This window comes from Pogona vitticeps, chromosome 3 (genome assembly GCF_051106095.1).
Source record: "Pogona vitticeps strain Pit_001003342236 chromosome 3, PviZW2.1, whole genome shotgun sequence".
Taxonomy (NCBI): domain Eukaryota; kingdom Metazoa; phylum Chordata; class Lepidosauria; order Squamata; family Agamidae; genus Pogona; species Pogona vitticeps.
The window spans coordinates 237,331,558-237,354,645 of record NC_135785.1 but is presented as its reverse complement, the minus strand read 5'-3'; the positions used below and the strand labels follow the sequence as shown (position 1 = coordinate 237,354,645).

General features: G+C 38.2%; 1 protein-coding gene across 5 annotated transcripts in view; it reads left to right on the top strand.

Moving 5' to 3' along the window:
- The window catches only part of NBEA (neurobeachin), a 470,696-nt gene that overhangs the window by 105,401 nt on the left and 342,207 nt on the right, over window positions 1-23,088 (top strand). For all 5 annotated transcript variants that reach the window (XM_072993781.2, XM_072993780.2, XM_072993779.2 and 2 more), the window contains exons 23-26: window positions 3,519-3,736; window positions 7,048-7,201; window positions 18,670-18,850; window positions 19,932-20,062. In XM_072993781.2, coding sequence (XP_072849882.2) covers window positions 3,519-3,736; window positions 7,048-7,201; window positions 18,670-18,850; window positions 19,932-20,062 — 684 coding nt within the window. The remainder of the gene's footprint in view (window positions 1-3,518; window positions 3,737-7,047; window positions 7,202-18,669; window positions 18,851-19,931; window positions 20,063-23,088) is intronic.

Genomic DNA, 23,088 nt, shown 5'->3' with positions numbered 1-23,088 from the left:
AGCCGGCTTTGAAACTCAAATACACTGGCTGTTGGGGAGGATAGTGGGGAGACATAAATCTCCGTTACGTATTATTGGGACAATTAGCATAGGGGGTTCCCCTCCTTCCTACCACAGAAGTTTGAAGAAGGCTGATAAGGAGCTATTGGCAGATCTTTGAATGGTCTGGAGTGGTTTATTTATTTATTTATTTATTTATTTATTTATTTATTTATTTATTTATTTACTTACTTACTTACTTACTTACTTACTTACTTACTTACTTATTTATTTATTTATTTATTTATTTATTTATTGTATTTATACCCCGCCTATCTAGTCATTTCGACCACTCTAGGCGGCTTACAACAAATGATAACAAGTTCTAAAAAATTTATAACAATTAATTAATTAGATGATTCTGTAAGATGGGAAAAATAAAAATAAATCAAATAAAGAGAGAAAGAAAAAGGAAAGAGGACAGGAATTAACTGGAAGGGAAGGCCTGCCTAAACATCCATGTTTTTAGTTGGTTCTTAAAAGTACCCAGCAAGGGTGCAGCGCGAATCTCCGGAGGTAGGTTATTCCAGAGACGAGGAGCCACCGCTGAGAAGGCCTGGTTTCTAGTTCTTTCTTTCCGGGCCTCCCTTGGCGTCAGGCTCCTCAGCCTCACCTCCTGTCTTGTGCGGGTGATACGAGTAGATCTAGGTGGGAGCAGGCGTTCCGCCAAGTATCGAGGTCCTAAACCGTTTAGGGCTTTATATGTAAGCATTAACACTTTGAAGTCAATGCGGAAACGGATGGGCAGCCAGTGCAGCATGGCCAGAGTAGGAGAGATATGCTGGTATTTTCTCACCCCAGTAAGGAGTCTGGCCGCCGCATTCTGCACCACTTGAAGTTTCCGCATCAGCTTCAAAGGAACCCCCACGTAGAGCGTGTTACAGTAGTCTAATCTAGAAATTACGAGCGCAAGTACTAAGGTAGTGAGTGCCTCCGTGTCTAGATAAGGTCGCAGCCGGGCAATCTGCCAAAGGTGGAAAAAGGCGGTGCGGACTACCGATGCCACCTGCGTTTCCATGGTGAGCATCGGGTCCAGGTGTACCCCCAGGCTGCGGACCCCACTCGTTGCGGCCAGGGCCACCCCCCCAAACATGAGGGAGTTTCCGAAGCCTCCATCCACAGGGCCACCCACCCTCAGAACTTCCGTCTTGTCCGGGTTCAACCTCAGCCCGTTCTCCTGCATCCACTGCTGTACGGCCCCCAGGCAGTGGTGGAGGGACAGGACGGCATCACCTGCAGTTGGTGAAAAGGAAATATAGAGCTGGGTGTCATCGGAATATTGATGACACGATGCTCCACATCCCCTGATGACCCCACCCAGCGGCCTCATATAGATGTTAAACAGCATTGGGGAGATGATCGACCCCTGTGGAACCCCACAATTGAGACTCCACGGGGCCGAAATACTCTCCCCAAGCTGCACTCTCTGGGGGCGGTCCTCCAAGAAGGAACGGAACCAGGCCAGAGCTAAGCCACCGATACCCAACTCAGAGAGCCTCCCCAGGAGGATACTGTGGTTGACGGTATCGAAGGCCGCTGAGATGTCGAGGAGGACCAACAAAGAAATTTTACTGCTGTCGGCCTCCCTCAACAAGTCATCGTATAGGGCGACCAATGCCGTCTCTGTACCATGGCACGGCCTGAAGCCCGACTGAAAAGGATCCAGGGCATCTGTTTAGTTTGTTATTCAACACTGGCAACAACTAAGAGACCTATTACAAATAAAGCAGGCTGCAGATTTCTTGAGGTAAAATAGTTGATTTATTGTTTGAAGGGATTATAAACTTGTTTCAAGTACTGAAAATAAATCCATGAGTCGAGCATGTTTTAAGAGGCATCCTGTTCTTTAGTTTGATTCATTCCCTGAGCCTCTTTTCTGTTCTTGGTTCTATGCTCTTCATTCTAGTGCTTAGATGATGTGTTAAAAAAAGTAGATACCACATATATGATGCCTGTCCCACCATTGCTAGATATACTTTCTTGAGTGTACATTTCGTTACACTCAATGGGCTGACTTTTATTAGACATATATAGGGCAGTACTGTTAGTTTAAATGTGTATCTTTGTCCACACAGGGAATGTTCTGAAGCTAAATAATTTTCAGTTCAAAAGATTGGCCACTGAGAGCCAAAATAGTCATTACAAGAACTCCTTATGTTTTTGTTCTTACTTGTCATGACATGCAAAGTGACAAATCCCAGCCCATTTATGATTTGAAATCACTTCCTTAACTTAATGTTAATTTGATGACAGATGGGCGAAATATGTAGGTGGCCACTTCGTTTTACAAAATGACACAGCAGGACAAATGGCTCTGTCAAGCTTTGAAAGTTACAGTAGAAAAACAATGTGGTATGGAAGAGTTATACATTGTCCCCATGAAATTTTATAGAGAACCTGTAACTCAGGCTTCAAGGTCTTGCTGCCTACAAAAATGTGTACAGTGCTAATTCCGAGATAATTTTCATAGAACGCCAGTAATGGACTTTAACCTCTGGCCTTTAGTTGTAAACCCTTCAGACAGTAAGCACTTCCTTTGACAAGACGTAATACTGCATTTTGGTTGACCAAAAGTGGCTTTATTGCATCTAGTTTTCATTATAAGACATGTACAGTGGTGCCTTGCTTAACGACGATAATCTGTTCCAGCAAAATCGCCGTTAAGCGAAAACATCGTAAAGCGAAATTTAAAACCCCATTGAAACACACTGAAACCTATTCAGTGCATTCCAGTGGGGTAAAAACTCACTGTCCAGCGAAGATCCTCCATACGGCGGCCATTTTCGCTGCCTGTATAGGGAGGAATCCATCCCTAAGCACAGCGGGGAGCCATTTTAAGCACCCGGCAGCCATTTTGAAAGCCCGACGATCAGCTGTTTTTGATCGTCGTAAAGCAGAAATCGCTTCCCAAAGCAAGGAACCGATCATCACTAAGCGAAATTTCCCCATTTAGACCATTGCTTTGCGATCGCAGAAGGTCATCGTAAAGCAGATTCGTCATAATGTGGGGCAATCGTTAAGCGAGGCACCACTGTATTGGGGTTTTTTAAAATGAAAAGCACAATAAAAATGTTCTTAAACAGAAATGCATTGTGTGAGCAGTGCTGTTTCTTGGCAGACTGCCAACAAAATGTCACAAATATATTGAATTTTAACTCTGGACTGTATAGAGTTCTTCAAACATTTTGTCTCAAATTTGAACGATTTGTGTTTCAAATATTCTCATAGGAAACATTCACAACCATATATTTCCATTGTATTATGTGTCATTTTTGCATCATGAACTTGAAGAAGGTTGTCAAAATAAGTGTAAAATGGGGACGTGGCAATTTACAATATTTTACTTACTTCATTTAAAGTTCAAAACCCCATCTGTAAATATTAAATGTGTAAGCTTTCATTTCTTCTGAATTCTGGTGTGTGCTAATTTTTTACTGCACATTTTAAGCAAAACCAAATAATATTTGCTGCTTATTTAGGCTGTGCAAGGCCGTTCTATAACTCAGCAGGATAGAGACTTGCGTGTTGATTTGGGTTTTCGAGGTATGCCAATGACAGAAGAGCAGAGGAGACAGTTCAGTCCTGGTCCCCGCACAACAATGTTTCGCATCCCAGAGTTTAAATGGTCCCCAATGCACCAAAGGCTGCTGACTGATCTGCTCTTTGCTTTAGAAACCGACGTGCATGTTTGGCGAAGGTAAGTGGACAATAAGTTTTCTTCTGTTAGTTTTTCCTAATACAGTTAAAACATCATTGCATGCTAACTAAACAGGTTATTTGGTTATTTCATTAGACTGACGATACACTTTCTGCTGTTCATAAATTGAATTTTGTTCTTTGAAAGTGACAAGGATTAGTAAAGATACCTTTCATTGTAAATAAGTTACCATTAGGAATTGTAGTCTTGACTCACATTTACACTAAACATTGGTTTAACAGACGGATTAAAGTTTGACTTGAACTCATTTGTTGGTGCTACAATGAGATGGTGGATTTCTCTAGAAGGGAACGTGGGCATTTGCATTTGGTTGAGAGAGTATGCAACTCTGCAGCCTAGTGCTTAAAACAGTGATCTGAGATCATTGGAGTGGGCATTCCCCATCCCACGTGGACAAACCAGTAGAGTGTGTGGAAATTATCCTTGAGTGTAATCTTGCTGGGCCATAACTAGTGGTGTGTAGCTGGGGAAACTTTCAGTCCTTATAACATTTGATGGCAATTCGAAAGAAACTCTTGGAGTAAGTTCTGATGATACATTAGGGCCTCACTGGAAATCAGTATGAGTAGTATTGTATGACTTATGACATCATGAATTGTAGCAGCATTTACAGTACTTGCTTTTCCAAAATGCAGACAAAAAGAATTCCCGTAAATCATTATATTATGTGCTTCATAAAATTAGTTAAAACATTATTTGAATGTTATCTTCATGTAGTGCTCAATTCCAGTCAGAGAAGTAAGAGAACATTTTGATTAGGTAACAAATCAATAGTAATATATTTGTGCTAGTTATCATTGTTACCTTCTTTTCTGAAAATGTTTTGAAAAAGTCTTAGAGCACTATCCCAAGAATATACTACCATATCTTATATATTTCTCTCTAAAAACACTAAGGATTTTGACAATCCTTTCTGTAATGTGTTTTGCTGATGAAAGGCTTTGCTGGATCAAAGAGGACACCAGTTGTATGAATCATTAATTTTTCAGAGGGTTTATGGAAGTAATCAGTCAATGTCAAATTATTTACATGTCTCTCTTTATGACAGAAAGATGTCAGTAACGGTTCATACCACTAGGTTCACAAGCCAAAATAGTCTGTGTAATGTGTATAGAAAAAAGTTCTGCTTGGGAAGTTTCTGTTTAGAAGTGAAGGAAGTGGCAAGATTGTTTCTTATGTTGCAAAAAGGTTTAAAGATTTGTGTACAATTTAAAACAAATTTTGTCAAGAGCATTGGATGACATTCACATACAGTAGTTTATAGATATTGACATGGTTGGGGAGCTGTTGACATACACTCTGAAACGTTTGTTATCTTCTCATCTGGTGTCCACATATCACTAGTCATCACTTGCAAACTGTTCTTTGATGAGGCAAAGGAAAGGTGTTTCTTAAGTATGAATCTGCAAACGAGCCTGCTCCTTCTGAGTCTGAGGAGCACAAATACTTATTTCCACAGTTATAATGAGCATCACAGACAGCTGGAAATAAAACAAGGTTGTTTCTGTTTCATGCTGCCTCTAAAATTCAGTTCAGTATTGGAGACGAGAACCCTAGCTAACAAAGCCAGCCAAAATGTATGGTATCCTTTTTTAAGCTAGGCTGATTTGAGTACCTTTGCTGTAGAGCCACAGGTCAGAAGTTTGATTCCCCACTGTGCCTCGTGTAGCCTGGAGCAAGCTGCAAGCTCCCAGGATGCTTCCAGAAGAAAGAAATCATAAACTATTTCTGAGTACTCTATATTATAATGATTTAATTGTTTTTCCCTCACAAACTGCAAAATCTAAACTAAAGGATGTGCTGCAAGTAATAAAATAGGTGTTATGTTGAATAAAAGGCCTACCTAGATGTTTCCACATCTGGTTTCCATCGTAGACAATCAGATGATCATGGGCAACCCACAAGCAGGGTATCAGGCAACATCCTGCTCTTATGGTTTTGTTCCTAGCAACTGTATACTAAGGCACTGGTTCTTAACCTTGGGTTACTCAGGAGTTTTGGACTGTAACTCCCAGAAGCCTTCACCACCAGCTGTCCTGACTGGGGTTTCTGGGAGTTGCAGTTCAAAAGCATCCGAGTAACAAAGGTTAAGAACCACTGTACTAAGGTATATTGCCTCAGATGATGCAGGTAATGTGTAACCATCCTTTGCTGGTACAGTTCTAGTTTTATTTTGCTCATACACAAGTTATGAAGAAAGTTGCAGAATGACTCTGGAATCTCAGTTACACATGTGTCTCATAAGAAAATAAGGCTATCATTTTTCTCACAGTTATCTATGTTATATGTACTTTAGAGTTGCTCACATATTTAAACTTAAACTTATACTGTGAGATCCAGCCATTAGGAGGGACTCTGTCTTGTTGTGTAGGTTGGAAGGTTTATGTACATCATAGTCTAAACTTAAAATGACATTGAATTGCTAAATACTAATTCTTGATAGATAATTATTTTTTAAAACCATTTATGTCCTATCTTTTCTTGAATTGCTCAAGGAGGTGAACAAGAAGAAATCACGTCAACAATTTAAAAAAATCAGGATTTACAGAGTAGAACAATAAAATTATTTTAAAACCATCACCATTATCATAATGATGTTAGTGTTAATTAATAATTATCTATCTTCAAGTTGATTCTGACTTCTTGCAGCCATCCAAGCTTTTCCCAAGTATAAACTACTCAGAAGTGTCTTACCAGTCCCACCTTCTGTTGACACTTTGGTATTCTGGAGTTTGCCCAAGGCACATAGATAGCAGGGCATGTAACACCATCAGACACTCCAGCTGACTTCAGCTGGCTCCCACAGGGGGATTCAAGCTGTCAAAATCAGAGAAAGTTAAAAACACATTCCAGCAGCAATTAACAGACCAAATGCTATGCTAAAATTAAATTATTAACTTGTGGAAAAACATCAGGCTAATAGAGAGTTGTGAATAGATGCTCCACTACAAATCTTTGGCAAGTTAAGCATCCACATCAGAAGACAGGAAAGTTTCTGCAAACTGAAATAGATTTCATTCTTTTCTCTCTCTCTCCAGAAGTAGATATGTTAGAAATGATCGAGTTTGATATATAGAAGAACAGGTGTGCTGTTCAGAAACAAACAAACAAAATACTGAAGGGAGTAGTTTTGTAAGCATGGTTGTAAGGTGTGTGTAGATGTTTTTTTAAAAACCCATTTTTAATTTGATTTTTTTTCCTGTTAACTAACATTTCAGTTGATTTTCAGATTCTTATTAGCAATTTGATTTACAGTTTTTGTAACATACTTCTCTTTCCTATTTTTGTAGCCATTCCACAAAGTCTGTTATGGACTTCGTCAATAGCAATGAAAATATTATTTTTGTACATAATACTATCCACCTCATTTCTCAAATGGTAGACAATATTATAATTGCTTGCGGAGGAATTCTGCCACTATTATCTGCAGCAACATCCCCAACTGTAAGTACAATATTTCCATCTAGTGGGTAAATGTTAAATTGCATGTTAAGAACAATGTATCTGTAATACTTTATTTCCAATACTGTTTCTTTACAAAAAGAAAAAATGCCATTTTTTGTTGGTTGAACTTGCACTTGAATTACTTTTTAACTTCAATTTGTTTTGACTAATTTTTTCCAGCTAAACCCTTGTTCCTTTAATCTACTTTCTTTACATTTTGTTATATTGAAGGAGGCACTTGTTCTGCATCTCAATAAAATGTATGTGTTTTCAATTGTATACAATGAGAAAATTATTTGGACCACGGTGGTCCAGGTATTATATGAGTGCCTCTGTTTTAATTGGATCAACAAGGCATTTTAATATCTGACATAGAAATTACTTTTTAAAGTTTTTTTAAATTTTTTTTCCATTGCAAAATATAGTGATATTATCAAAAAGGAAAATATAGATTTATTGGCAATAGTATACAATAAATATAGAAGAAAAAATGCCACTACCCCATTAGTGCATTACTGAAAAAGATTTTGTTCCTAACTTATCAGTACTGAGCAGTTGCCTTCAGTTTAGTGCGGGTATTTTCGGCTCAAGATGTCCCTCTTGCGTCTATCCTTCCAAGCTTAGGCATGCAGCTGAATCAAGTGGGAATGAGGTGGCAGAAGCCTCACTTGATAGAAAGAGCTGTAAAGTTTTTAATGTCAAGTGTGTCAAACACAAAAGAGAGCAGACTGGCCCAGAACATCTCTTCCTGATATGCTTTTAGAAATACAAGGAGTTTAAAGGATGGATATTAGGACAAATTAAGATACTTCACCTGCAGCCAGAATTTATAGAGCCTACTCTTCTACCTTATTGCACTGCATGTTTAGAAATAATGCTGTGCTGACTAATATTGGGCAAAATAATGTTGCATAAAGTGTAAGTTGGATTTGTGACAGATACAGTATGTTTAAATTAAATGAATTGATTAAGTTCTATCTCCCCCCCTCCCATTTCAAATTCCAATGTTCCCTAGGGCCCCTTTTTGACCTTTAGGAGCCATGGGACATGGGTTATGGTGGAAACTCTTAATAGTCGAAAAGCACCACTAAGTTGCTGCCTCTGGGATCAGGACCACTGTTATAGTCCCACCCCCATGCCAAGGCTCCCAAAGGTTTCTCCAGGGCAAAAGGAAACCCTAGATAGAGAGCCTCAGAACCTGAAAAGGGGGGCGGGAGATGAATAGGAAGCTTTAAATTCATTTAAATTAAATATTTATAGTGCTAGATCCAGTTTATGCGATCATAATTGTACGGAATTGGTTTTTGCCCAGTTAGCTCTTATCCCAGTCTCAGTTACATCAGTTCTAGGTATAGCTTTACAAGATGTTTCATAGAAAGAAGTAGCTGTTTCAGAACCAATCCTATTATCTTGACAGGTTTTTTTAAAAAATAATGGCTAATATTAAATTCTAATGCCTAGACAAAAATTACTGTTTTAAAATTTCATTTTGCATTTCTGTAATAGAACTTTCTTTTGCATTTGTTATATTATATTTTATATATATATTAAAAAGAGTGAAGTAGGTATTTTTGTTTTCAGTAACTCACATGTTTTTTTATGATCAACCAGAAGGAAATAAAACCCTTTTATCCTTTGAACAGCCTTGCCAGTTAAGGATTGAATCAATATTTTTGATCATAATAAAAGAGGGAAAGTTTGTTTATTAGGCAAGTGTGCATAACAGTGAGATGGCAGACATTTCCATGCTATGAATTTGAAATAAAAACACAAAGAGTAAGGAAAGAGCATGTGGGACTGAAAACTTCACCATTACTTAATGTGTGTAGTACCATGGTGACATTTGAATTTTAAAATTTAACTGAAGACATGGTTTAAGATAGATTGCATACTGAAAAAGCAATTATCAAGTAGAATACTAGACACTATTGTGCAATGACTTGTCCTTATATTTTTAAAATGAATGTGGAATTGCATGGAAGAAAATATTGATTTTTCTTCTGTGAAGTAACTGAGATGCTAAGTGTTACTATAGGCAGCTGCGCTTTACTTATGCCAGATCATAAACTGCTTTTGAAAAACTCACCTTGAGTTTCAAAAGTGACTTAACAATGAGTACCTGAAGGATGCATAATTACTTGCACTGTTTTGGGGATGGGGAGGCAGGAATCCTAGTCAGTGAAATTTGGCTGAATATGTAAAAACACAGGAGTATAAATGCAGCAGCTTTTTAGATTATGAGTGTTTGATAACAATGTTGCTTTTTCAGCTTAGTTACTGACAAAGCACATTTCACATGAACTGTGAATACTTTGCTGTGGCATCTGTTCCTTGCAGCAATGGAATGCTGTTTGGAAAATTATTCAGAACATGCTGCAAAGCTGATGCTTTGACCTATTTTGCAGCTGAGGGTGGGGAATGTGAATAAGAACCTTTATGACTTAGCAGCACATCACAGAATCCTTGATTTTTGGCAGATTTCTAGGTTTCAAAATGGTTGGCAGCAGCATGCAACTTAGATGTATGAAAAGCTAAATGCTGCTTTGAGTGTGGGGGAGACCAGACCTTTGTGTATGAAGAATGAAACCATTTTTGGTTATACATACTCAGTTTTTTCTAATTAATCTTCTAACAATTGCTGTATTATATATCTAATAAACAATTTACTAATTAATAATTTAATCAACTCTTATCTATCTGAAATGTATATATTGAATTCCGTAGAATGAACAATGAAGACATGTAATTTAAAATTTAAAGCGTCTGTTTTAATTTTTAAAATCACCTTATACAATAATTGGCTGAAATCCTGTTGGTGTGATTATGCCTTAGAAGGCTGATGATGTCATCAGCAGGAGCAATTTTCAGAAAGTAAACACTGCCCAGAACTGCCTCATGGCTCCAATAGCTCCCACATAATCCTTTTCGTTATTGGGAAGCCATGGGATCCTTAGAATGGAAAAAGGAAGTCTTAATTTGCTGAAAATTATCCCCTGATGAGGATGTCATCAGCCTTCCACAGGTATAGTTATGCCAGTGGGATTTCAGCCAAAATATTTAATTAGTAAATTAATGATTGTACAATATTACTTTCAATCTTGTATTGGGTTTTCATTTGACTGTATCATTTCTTTTTCTTTTTGTTGTGATCTGTTGTCTGCTTTGTCTGTTACATGTCCAGGGTTCCAAGGTTAGTATTATTGCTACACACATCCGTTGTTAATTTTGAGCTTTTCATTTATTTTTGCCCATTTTTAAATTGTTCACCTCTAGAATGAAATAAATAATAGTTCATGAACATTTGAAATTGTTTATAACACTATAACCACAGTATATTGAACTCAAGCCAGAGAATACCTCCTGCAAAAGGGCTCACATGCAGTTCTTTTATCTAGACATATCACTGTGTGGGAGGAATGACTGTCCACTCTGCATCTCCATTGTGCTTCTTCTTGCATGTTTTTGTTTGTTTGTTTATCAGTATTCTATAGGGCACTTCCACAAAATCAAACAGCTGTTCTGCATGTATAATACCCCTGCAACATGTGGATGGGAATTCTTGACTCAAGGTGCTTGGCTCAATGAACAAAACATGTAAATTCAAGGAAGCACCCTTTCAAGACTAGACTAATCACAGGTCTTCTTTGTTATTGTTGAGAAATATCACAAACAAATAGATATTAGTTCAACTTTTGTTAGATATCTTCATTATCATTTCGATTATTAACATTTATATTTTAAAATACCTGCTTTGGTTTTTAATTCTTGCTTTGTTATTGAAAGGCACGGCAACCCCTACAGTTAGAGTAGAGCTAAAATGCCTTTCATCGGCAAAGCACTAAATGTTTTTGGACACAAAAATATATGCTGAGTAGAGGTAACATGTCCACATGGCTAGCGGTTTAATCAAGTTTTAATTGCAGCAGAAAATAAATTGCAGCTCTAGTGACAAAGGGAGGATGAGATTAAATGAGGCAAATGAAACAGATTTGTCCATCAGTTGGAAATAAAATTGGCCACAACTTTGTTGGTCAGAGCTGCCTTAGTGTCCACCAGGGAGGTTCAGTCACCAAGTGGACCTTAATTGGGAGTGAGGTGGAGGAGCCTGTGCTTGCTGCTGGAGGCCAGCCATTAATTGCCAAAGTAGAAGCTACCTGGGTCTGAGGTATGTCCCAGACTCATGCTGTGTATGAGTAGAGTGCCTCCTCATTTTCAAAGTGGTTGCCCTACCTATAGCTAAAGTAGGACTCCCCACACAGGGTACAGTATAAAAGGTTTCCAAGAAAGTACAGAAGTGCACCTCCAAAAAAAGGAACTTTTTTTCAGAAAAATCAGTGGAGGATAAATTACAATAACAGTTATTATGATAATTGAATATATTCAGTGGGCACAGAATCGGGTCTTACCAATGGGCACAGCAGATGGGAAATGAATGAGAATGCAATGGACCAACTAGAAACCTATAGAGGAACATTCCATGTGTATTCTCGAAGGCTTTCACAGCCAGGATCTAATGGTTGTTGTGGGTTTTTCGGGCTCTTTGGCTGTGTTCTGAATGTTCTTCTTCCTAACGTTTCACGAGTCTCTGTGGCCAGCATCTTCAGAGGACAGGAGTAGCACTCTGTGCTGTGGTGCAGTTTTTTGGGAGAGTTGCGTATTTATTATTATTGTGGTGGGCTTGTTTGTAGGTTGTGTTTTTTCAAAAGTTTCCCCATGCAGTTCGTGACCCCTCTGATGTATGGCAGAAATACTTTATTAGTGGGTGGCTGCTTTCCTCTTCAGTTTGGTGTTGTTTTTTTGGTTTGATGGCTCTTGTGTTTCATTTTTGGAGTAACCATTTGACTGTAGGGCCCAATTCAAATGGCTACTCCAAAAATTTGAAAAAGCACAACCTACAAACAGTAATCAGACCCACCACAAAAATACAACAAATGTTATGGTCAGTAAAGAACAGAAGGAACCCCCTCACCACTGCAGGAGTATACCGGATATCTTGCAGTTGTGGACAGGTATATATTGGAACCACAAAATGAAGCATCCACACCAGGATCAAAGAACATGAGAGACACTGCAGACTAAAACAACCGAAAAAATCGGCAGTAGCTGAACATGCCCTAAAATAAGCTGGACGTGAACTTCTATTTCAAAATACTGAAATACTGGACAACACCAGCAATCATTATGTTAGACTGCACAGGGAAGCCATTGAAATCCACAAACACCAGCAGAGCTTCAACAAAAAAGAAGAAAGTTTGAAACTCAACAAAGCTTGGCTTCCAGCAATGAAAAATACAGCCTGCAAAAAGTCAACAAACTCTACCCAAGCACAAGGACCAGTGATCACTACATACAAAAGACCCATCAATCACAGTGACAGATAATCTCTCCTCCTTATCACAACAATACACCCACAACATAACACACTGATCACCATAATCACACATCTCCTGAAAAGGACAAAGCTGATCCAACAGCTATAAATGCTCAACTCTCAAACAAACTGCACCAGAACACAAAGTGCTACTCCTGTCCTCTGAAGATGCCGGCCACAGAGACTGACAAAACTTTAGGAAGAACAACCTTCAGAACACGGCCAAAGAGCCCGAAAAACCCACAACGAACATTCCATACTTGAAGTAGACATTTAAAAATTTCCTGAAAATTGTGACCTCATTTTGTTTATTTATTATTATGTCTTCTCAGCAAAATCTTTTTATAGCTCAACAGCCGATAAGTAGATGAATGAAAATAATTGGATTCGGAAAAATTGCAGCATGTTTAATAGGGTTTAAGAATTATTTTCAAACTAATTCAAACTTCTATTGGGATTATTTTTAGTAGAATATTTGTCTTTATATTTGTATAAAACATTGCTTACATTGTTTATATAAAGCTGAGAGCTTTTTTCCTTTTCCTGTCCCCTCCAAATTGTGCATGTTATGCTATTTTACTGCCAGCTGAAATACTTTTCCACTGAGGTCAGTGAAACATGTCTAGTTTCAATGTCAATGCCTGTTCAATTGATAGCATCATGTAGTTTAATTTCAGTGAGGCAATTTGGCATTAGTTTGTGGTTGCTAATGAATTTTTGAAACTTTTTTTTTAAGTTGGAAACTATTTTGGAATCTTGGAAACTATTTCAAGATTAAGCCCTGGAAAATTTCCCAACCCATGTGACAGGTTTTGTTCAGTATCCCACTTTATGCACATGTAAATGCCCGTTTTAAATCTCTTGGAAGCTTGAAATGTAGTTCAACAGCATCTGTATCCGTAACCATATTTGGACAGTAGCTAAAACAGCCATGTTAATCTGTTGTATCACAAAGAACAAATAGTTTTGTGGTATCTTAAAGACTCTTGAATCTATTACACTGTAAACTTTCATTATGAATGAACTGTACTCCACAAAATCTCATCTCTTCATACAGTTGTTAATCTTAAAATACCACAAAATTCTTTAGTGATTTTTTTCCTAACATTGATGTACATTTCTGAGCTGCAATGTCATTAAATGCTGCATGGTCTTGTTTCTGAGACAGTTTAGTTAGCACAGCACTCAGCTCCATCCCTGTTTCAATTGAACACAGCATTTGCTTATTTTTCAGTTGCGGATGTTGTCATGTAAGCAGCTCAGTTTGACTGTGTAAATGCCATATTCCCTCCACAACCCTTGATTGGCTGGATTCACTGGGAAAAGGAAAGCCTGATCAAAATACACAAGCACAGTTATGCATCAGTGATAAGCAAACAACAGGGGCATAAAATAATAGGGAAAGCTGCTGGGAAGCTGAGTTTCAAGCGGATTCCATTGTTTTCTTTTTGTCTTAGAAGTTTTTAAGAAGAAAACATTCCATTTTAGTTCTGGTTAAAATATTGCATTCTAACTCTAGTTAAAATGTAGAGCCTGTCTTAATTAATTTATTGTTGAACAAAGCAGAAATTAGAATTCTTTCTTAAGCCATTTATTTTGTTCTACTATTTAATTACAACAAAATCAGATTGTACATTTCTTGTGAAAACTAGATTGTTCTACTTATGTTTACTTTCATTTAAATTAATTGGGTATCTTATGGTTATAGAACATAATGGATTTGAATATAATTTGAGCAGATGTGTTTGAGCTTGGTTATGATAGAACTTCATAATTTGATAAGGCTCCTATAGTTTTACATACATGAATCCTAACATAGATTTATGATCTACTGTACAATATGTCCACCTTAGGTGTGCATAGTGATGTTAATAAATTTTGTAGGCTCATTGCAATATAACTCTAGATACTCATGACATGTAACTTGCAAGAAATTCTGTGGCTTTCTGAATGTGGAAAATATTTGATTATTTAGTGATGTTTATAAACAGTGATGTTTATGTTTGTGAATGAAGCAGGATTCATTCAAATAATTCTCCTTGGAAAATTGTAGTACTGGATGGTTATATTGCAATTCCATCTATGCATGATGTCATAGATCCATTGGAAAAATCATTGCATGAGTCTGAATGATGCACTGTATAATCAGTTGTGGCTTTGCCAGGATCTTGCCACAGGAAAAATAGTCATCTTTTTGTTTCTTCCAGTACTTAGTGAATAAAGTAAATTGTGCTTTGAGTCTGTGTACCGTAGAACATGAAAAGTTTTAAAATATTTTGCTCTTAGTTCCCCAATTATACAGAAACATATTACAGCTTTTTCAGAATTTCATATGTCTGCGAGTAGCTGATGTGTACACAGTCTAGATTTCTAGCAGTGTCACACAAGGCAGAATGGTAAAAACAAAAACCAAGATGCTTCATTCATACCAAGATATGCCCATCCAATTTAGGAATTAATAGCTGCCTTAGAGAAAAGAACCAATGGTTCAAATAGTGATGATGGGAGAGAAATTCTTAAAAGGCAGCTAATGGACAGCAGCAACAGTAGACGTTGATCCTGTAGAGGATCTTTTATGGATAACAGTGGTGGCACACAAGGTAGCTCTTTTTAGTATTGTGAAGAAGACAGTGGTGAACAACTCAATATTTATACCACCAAAAAGATGATGGAGACACTCTAAAGGAAACAAGAGATAATGCTAGAAGATGGGACTCTTTGGTAGGAAGATGTTTAATCAGCTACTGGAGAAGAGCAAAATACAGTAGTGCCTCGCATAGCGATCGCTCCGCTTAGCAAAGAAATTGCTTTGCGATGGACTTTTTGCAATCACAAAAGCGATCGCTTTGCGATGGTCCCTATGAGTTATTTTCGCTTTGCAATGATCGCAGGGAAGCGATCATTGCAAAGCGCCCATTTTTGGCCAGCTGATCGGTGGTTTCAATATGGCCACCGGGTAAACAAAATGGCCACCCGCTGTATTTAGGGATGGATTCCTTGCTTTAGAGGTGCCGAAAATGGCGGCGCTATGGAGGATCTTTGCTTTAAGGTGAGTTTTAAGCCCATAGGAATGCATTGAAGGGGTTTCAATGCGTTTCTATAGGTTTTTTAATTTCGCTTAGCGATATTATCGCTTAGCAGCGATTTTTTATGCACGCATTAACATCGCTAAGCGAGGCACCACTGTATAAGTATGAATAGCACTGTCATTGATGAAACAAGTGGATTAAAGCCAAAAGGCTTTCTGGTTGTTAATGAGCACAGAGGCAAAAGAAAAATCTGATCTGTAAAAGACATATAATTTGAACATAATATGGGAGAAATATGAATCAAGGCAAACTCAATTTTAAGATAAGAAGTGGAACATTTAAACATTGTATAATTTGGTATGAATGATATAAAGTGGACTGGAATACAGTACTTCTAATCAGATAATTAGAAAGTGTTTTCTTTGGAAACAACCAACTCAAAAGGTCTGGCTCTAATACTGAGGTGGGATGTAGCACAGGCAGTTGCCAAATATAATAAGAAATCTGCCTGGATAATTCAGAATTTATGGTAAACCTATCAACATAATAATCATTCAAGTCTCTGCTCCAGGTACAAATGTTAAGAAATAAAAGCTTTTATGCAAGTATTAATTAAGAAACTTAACACAGAACAAAACAGAAAGTGCAGATAATCATAGGTGACTGGATAAGAATTTTAATAAAAAGAACCAAATACTATTGGAGACTTTTGCCTAGAGTCAGAAATGATGCAAGATAGCAACTAACTGCATTATTTGAAAGCAATTGTTTGTTCATTGCAAATACTATACATGCTAACAGATGATTGTAGATATGGACGTCATCAGATAGCTAATATAAAAATCAAATAGGTTATTTAATTGGAAGCAGAAATTGGAGAAGCTCTATTCTTTCTGCCTAAACAAAACAAGGAACAGACTGTGATACATGAATGTTTATGTGAAAATAAGAATTAAGCTGAAGAAGAGCAATAAAACAAACAAAATGCCAAAATATTGTTTGAATAGTATTTCTGAAAAATGTGAAGACCATATGAAAAATATATTTGCATTATTAAATCCAATTGATTGGGAACCAGAAGAATGTGGACTGAGTCATGGTAGAATGAAAAATAATTTTTATATAGATAAAATAAGATTTTCAGTGGATGCATGATGATATTGATACTAAAGAGCCAGAATAAAAGAGACCAGAAATAGAATCAGAATGCTAAATGCAGTTTACTAGTGCTACTAAATAGACAAAAATCAAAATTTCTTCCATAGGATCCAAGAAGAAAAAAGGCAATTTAAATTTAGGTTTGGGTGCTGAGAAATCAACAGAGAAATATTATCCAGTCAGGATAAAATAAAGATGGAAACAGGTTCTACAGAAGAGACACAAAGAGGGCAAATTTCAGAAGAATACTTTAATCAAGAACAACTAATTTCAGAAAGGAAAGTTCTGTATACATTCCAGTCTTAAATAAAGGAGACATCAGATGTTGAAATAATTTTATTGGCATGAATTTCTCATGCAAGCAATGTGATGCTCGTAATTTTCAGCAAAGATTTTTACCATTTATGAAGCAAGAAATGCCTGGCATTTGAACTGGATTCAGAAAATAAGGAGTCACTGGAGATCACATTTACAGTACATTGAGGATGGGCAGGTACAAAGAGTTTCAGAAGAAAATTAGTTTGAGGTTTATAGATTATAGTAAAGTTTTTTGTGGTGTGGATTTTTAAAAAGTTATGATTATTCTTAAAAAGCTGGGTGTGCCACAACATTTGATTGTCTTAATGCATAACCTACATTCTGGAGAAGAGTCTACTGTTAGGACAGAATATGGAGAAACAGAATGGTTGTTCACTGGCAAAGATGTCAAACAGGGATATATTTTATCTTCCTACTTGTACAATCTGTATTTTGTATGAGAAACTGTATTAGATTTCAGACAAAGGAGAGGAAAGTTAATGGGGAAAAATCAATAAATTAAGAAAAAAATCAAAAAGATGGTTATGTTAGTCTGTTGCTACAAAAACAGGCTGAAATCCAGTTGTTTAACAATAAATTGTACTATATTAGGCACATTGTATCAGTGTAGATTAGTGAATCAACTTCTCCATAAATCCCATAGATTTAAACGGGCTTACTATAATTGCAACTAACTTGCCATAGCAAGTGGCAAATAGAGAAGGCCCATTTGAATCAATGGAACCTATGGAGGTATTGACTTACGAAAGATCTGCTTTTCTGCTGGGTCTACTTTAGTGATCTTACTGCAAGAAGAGACTGAGTTCTCTGGTATTTAGCAGTATTAAAGGTGCCACAGTACTCTTTCTTAATAAATTAAGATATACAGATGACACAGTATTACTAGCAGAAAGCAACAGTTACTTATGTAACTACTGCAGATGGTTAAAGATGAAATTTCTAAAGCAGAGTTTCAGCTGAATGTTAAATTGGAAGAATTTTATAACTTCAGTGTTGATGAAGAAGTAGGAAAAAAGTGAAGGATTTTCTCTTATCTTTCTTCAATCATTGTAGAGGTAGAGTGCAGTGGAGAAATCAGAAGACTGAAAGGTGGAAGGGTAGGTACTGAGGAACTAGAAGAATTCCTTAAGACTAGGGGTGTGTAGCTGGAGACTAAGAGCAAAATCATTCTTACTTTGATGTGCCTGAGTTTTATGTATATGTGTGACAGATATAGAAGAAAGGTAGTCAAGAAAGATGGCAAGGAAAAAAAACTTGATACTTTTGAATTGTGACATTAGAGAAGAGCTTTATGGATACCATGAATTGGCAGAAAGACAACTAAGTGGATTCTAGATCAAGTGAAGTTGAAGCTAAAATGACTAAAACAAGTCTATTGTACCTTGGGCATATAACAAAAAAAGATTTGCTGGCAAAAACAATAATGATAGAAAAAGTAGTAGAAAAAAAGAAAGATGCCACCTGAATTGGATTCACTCAGGAAAGCCTTTAGTTTGCAAGGCCTGAGCCTTGTATAGAGGAAATTTATGTACATTTCATGCATTTAAATTTCTAATTCATATGAATTCTAATGTAATGACTTTCTTTTCAAGACTGAATTGGAGAATATTGAAGTAACTCAGGGTATGTCAGCAGAGACAGCAGTGACGTTCCTCAGCCGTCTGATGGCTATGGTTGATGTACTAGTATTTGCCAGCTCATTAAATTTTAGTGAAATTGAAGCGGAAAAAAACATGTCTTCTGGAGGCTTAATGCGACAGTGCCTAAGGCTTGGTAAGTTTGCATAGAACAGCTCAGTGCATTAAATAATTACTTACAGATCAATGAAATGAGGCTACACGGGTGGGTGGGCTAAATGTGGAAATGACCTGGTTTTAAATCTGATAGAATAACTTTGTCATGTTTACCATTAACATAGTGAGGTTGTGAGTGTAGGTATACAGATCTGTTCAATTTTTGGGTTATAAAGACAATAAAGTCATATTCTCATGGAGAAGAAATGGTGCCCTTCGGCTTCTATCTTTAGTGCTTTGCTTTTGTTGAGACCTTTACCTTTTGGGAAAGTAATTTTTGCTAGTAAGTTGAGGTCTCACAAAACTAGCTGGTAACAGCTGAGGCTATGTAGATATTCTCTTTTATCCCATCATTAATATTTTCATGATAGTTAGCAATCAGATGTTGAACATATGCCTACCTGCACTGTATAATTATTCCATTTTCATCACCATGTATGTTTTGAATAACACTGCATTTAGCTCAAGTAATAAACAGTATTCATAGAATTGAGCAACGATCCCTTTTCCAAACTGTTGGGGCGAAAGAGCTAAAGAAGCAGCCTCTTCGCCACCAATGGTTTGAATTTCCTGCCCTTTTTCCCTGCCTTTTTCGGTCCGTATGTTGAATCTCCAGCCACAAGTTGATCCAAAATTTTGCGGATGGAGCTCTACTTACATCGAAAAGTCTGTAAGTGGGGCCATTCGTAGGTCGAGACTCCACTGTATAGTAAGTGAAATCCTTTTGCGAAGTGGAGTAAATTTCACTAGAGTAGGCCCACTAAATCAGTGGGGATTTGGTGAGTCAACTCCTCTGTAAATTTCATTGTTTCAGATAGGCCTACTCTAGTTGAGACTTACTTTGTTGCTTAGTGTAGTAAGTCACAACTAGAGTAGGCTATTTGAATCAATGAAACCTATAGAGGAGTTGAATCACCAAACCTCCCACTGATTCATTAGACCTGCTCTAGTGTGACTCACTATGTTCACCAACAGGATTTCAGCCAGTATTATTACATTGTGACTTTTATCATTTTATTAAGGTTTCCAATACTACATGATTTCTTAAACTTTTTTTTTAGTCTGCTGTGTTGCTGTGAGAAACTGTTTAGAATGCAGACAAAGGCAAAGAGAAAGAGTAAACAAATCTTCATTAATTAGCAGTAAAACTCAGGAGACTCTTCAAGGTATAAGCGCAACCACTACTGCCAAGGTAAAGTATTATTCTTAATATATAGAATACAATTGTTTGGAAGAAATGAATGGGAAATAAATATATAATTCAGTATTTTAAACTGATGGTGCCATTTATTACTTTAGTGATAAAATAGTTTTTTTTTATATGAATCTAGAGAGCAGTAATCACAACTTCCTGGTGGTCAGAAGGTAGAATGAATATTCTGGCTTCATTAAGAAGAGGTTCCATTTATTCCTTTGCCATTTAATATTTATACTGCAGTAGGACCCCTGTATTTGCTGGATCAATATCAGCTGATTCACTTATCTACAGTCTGAAAAATACTGTACTGTATTTAAAATGATAAAAGAAATAAAAAAAATTAAAAAACACATTTCAGTTGTTTTACCAGAACTGGCCACTAGAGGGAGCCAAAGACAGCGTATGAATTCTTGTTTTGTTATGGATTTTTTCTTTCTTTTACCACAGTGGTTCCCAAACTTTTTCAACTTCCTTTCCTCCCTAATCCTGGTGGCTCAGCTCACCTGCTGCAGGAGGTAGCTAGAGGGGTGTGGTGCTGGCCCAGGTCCCCTCTTATGAGGGCAGTGACCTCTGGCCCTGCCCTAGCCTTTCCTCCCTGATCCTGGGTGTGGGATGCCCTTCCTTTGCACGCGGATCATCCTTCTCTGCAGGTTCCACTTCCAGTCCACTCACCTGCGCCTTCAGTCTTGGGTAGGCAGACGAGTGGGATCCCTTAGCCGCCGCCACTGCCTTGGGGTCACCTGTAAGCTGCAGCACTTTACAGGGAAGCAGAATCAGAAAGGGTGTCTCTGGCCCTTTCCCATCCCAACCCTAGAGGGCTTGGCCCCTTTGTTTGCTGCGAGAGGTAGGTGGAGGGGTGTGGGTCTGGTTTGGGCCACCTCTCATGAGGATGGCAACAATGGTGGGGGAATGGGGCTGCTCACTATTGAACTATGGGAGAGGCTTGGAACCAATCCCCTGTGGATATGAGGATCATGTTGTACTGCATTGCATCTTTATCTTCATTATATTGGCCTATATGAGCCTTGCAATAGTTTTCTTAGAGTCTGTGGTGTTAGCATTTAAAAACCACAGCAGAAGATTTTCTCCTTACAAAGGTTTGGACCAGGAGCTCCAGCATAGTAAGGCAACACAGGAAGACACCAGGAATAAGTGCAGAGAATATTTACTTGCTGTATATATTTACACAGTGCTCACAGGAACGTAAACATAGGCATTCAGCAGTCAAATGGACAGAACATAAGCATGGCAGTCAAAATAGAACTGTAACTGTGAAGGGCACACTAACCAGCCTCTTAATTTATACTACCTCCAACCAATCAAATTAGTGGTTCACCTCATGGTAGTTAATTCCACACGGCTGTGGCCATCTTGTCACCTAGGCAGTGACTAACTCCACCTGCACGAACCAATTGTTAATCACATTTCTTCTTCTTAAAGACATAACCTGGGAAGGATATAAAGTGCCAGAGAAATATCTGATATTATATGATTTCCCCTTCTTGGATGCACATCTTAACATAGTGAGGGGTTTGAGTACATAAGAAAAGCTAAGAGTAATGCTAGACTCCATTATGAGCCTGAACTCCTAGCAGGGTCACAGCTGAGGCACCATACTAAGATACATCCACATCTTCAGGAGTAACTGACGAGTAATTAATAGTTTCAATTGTAATGGGGCAGAGAAACTTCTGGAGGTAGCTGCTGGGAATTACAGTAGCTGAAGGTGATGCTGGTAGAGGATCTTTCATAGACAACAGCAGTGACACTAACTTTTTGTTAGTACTGTGCAGAAGGCAAAGGCAAATCACTACTGTACTTTCATCATGAAAAGCCTATGATGAGACAGTCAAAAATGAAACAAGATACAGTGGTGCCTTGTTTAGCGACGTTAATCCGTGTAGGAAAAAAAACGTCGCTAAGCGATTTTAAAAAGCCCATAGAACCGCATTAAAACGCTATGGGCTTAAAAACTCACCTTATGCGAAAATCCTCCATAGGGGCGGCCATTTTCGGTGCCTCTAAAGCGAGGCAACACAGCGGGTGGCCGTTTTGGAACCGCCAATCAGCTGTGCGAAAATGGGGTCTTTGGGATGATCGCGGGGGAGCGCTTCCCCGCAATCATCCCAAAGGCCCCGCCGATTAGCTGTGCGAAAATGGGGTCTGTGGGATGATCGTGGGGGAGCTCTTCCCCGTGATCATCCCAAAGGCCCCGCCTATCAGCTGTGCTTCTGCTCTCTCTCTCCACCCCTCGCAGCTCCAGCCTCGGCAGGGAGACTGTGGCACCGCCGCCGCCACCCTGGCCAAGAAAGCTGCGAGGGGAGAGAGAGTGAGAGCCAAAGCACAGCTGATCGGTGGGGTTTGCGATGATGCCTTCCCCGCCGATCAGCTGTGCTGCGAGGGGTGGGGAGAGAGAGAGAGAGACGAAGCACATCTGATCGGCGGGGGTTTGCGATGATCGCGGGGAAGCGCTTCCCCATGATCATCACAAAGCAAATTTTCCCCATAGGGGCCATCGCAAAGCGATTTCATCATAAAACGGAGCAGTCGCTATGTGAGGCACCACTGTAGTGCTAAAAGATGAAACTCCTAGGTCAGAAACACCCAGTCAGCTATTGGGGAAGAGCAAGGGTCAAATATAAATACCGCTGCTGCTAACAAGGTGAAAGCCTAAAGACTTATACAGTAGTGGCCGACATGCAGAAAAGTGAAAGGAAAGTCCAGTGCTGAACAACACATACAGTTAAAAATGGAAGTTGAAAAGCGTAAATCAAGGTAAACTGGAAATCTTAAGGCAGGACATGGAAGGTTTAAGCATTGCAGTGCTTGATGTCAGTGAACTAAAGAGAACTGGAATGAGACCTCTACAAAGAATTTTACTCTGGGAACAACAAACAGAATAAATAGAGTGGCTCTAACCTGAGGCAGGATATAGCAGAAATTTTTCCAAAGTCCTATAAAAATGTGCCAACAAATATGAAAAACAAAACAACGGCCGGCAGACTGGCAACTTTCAATAT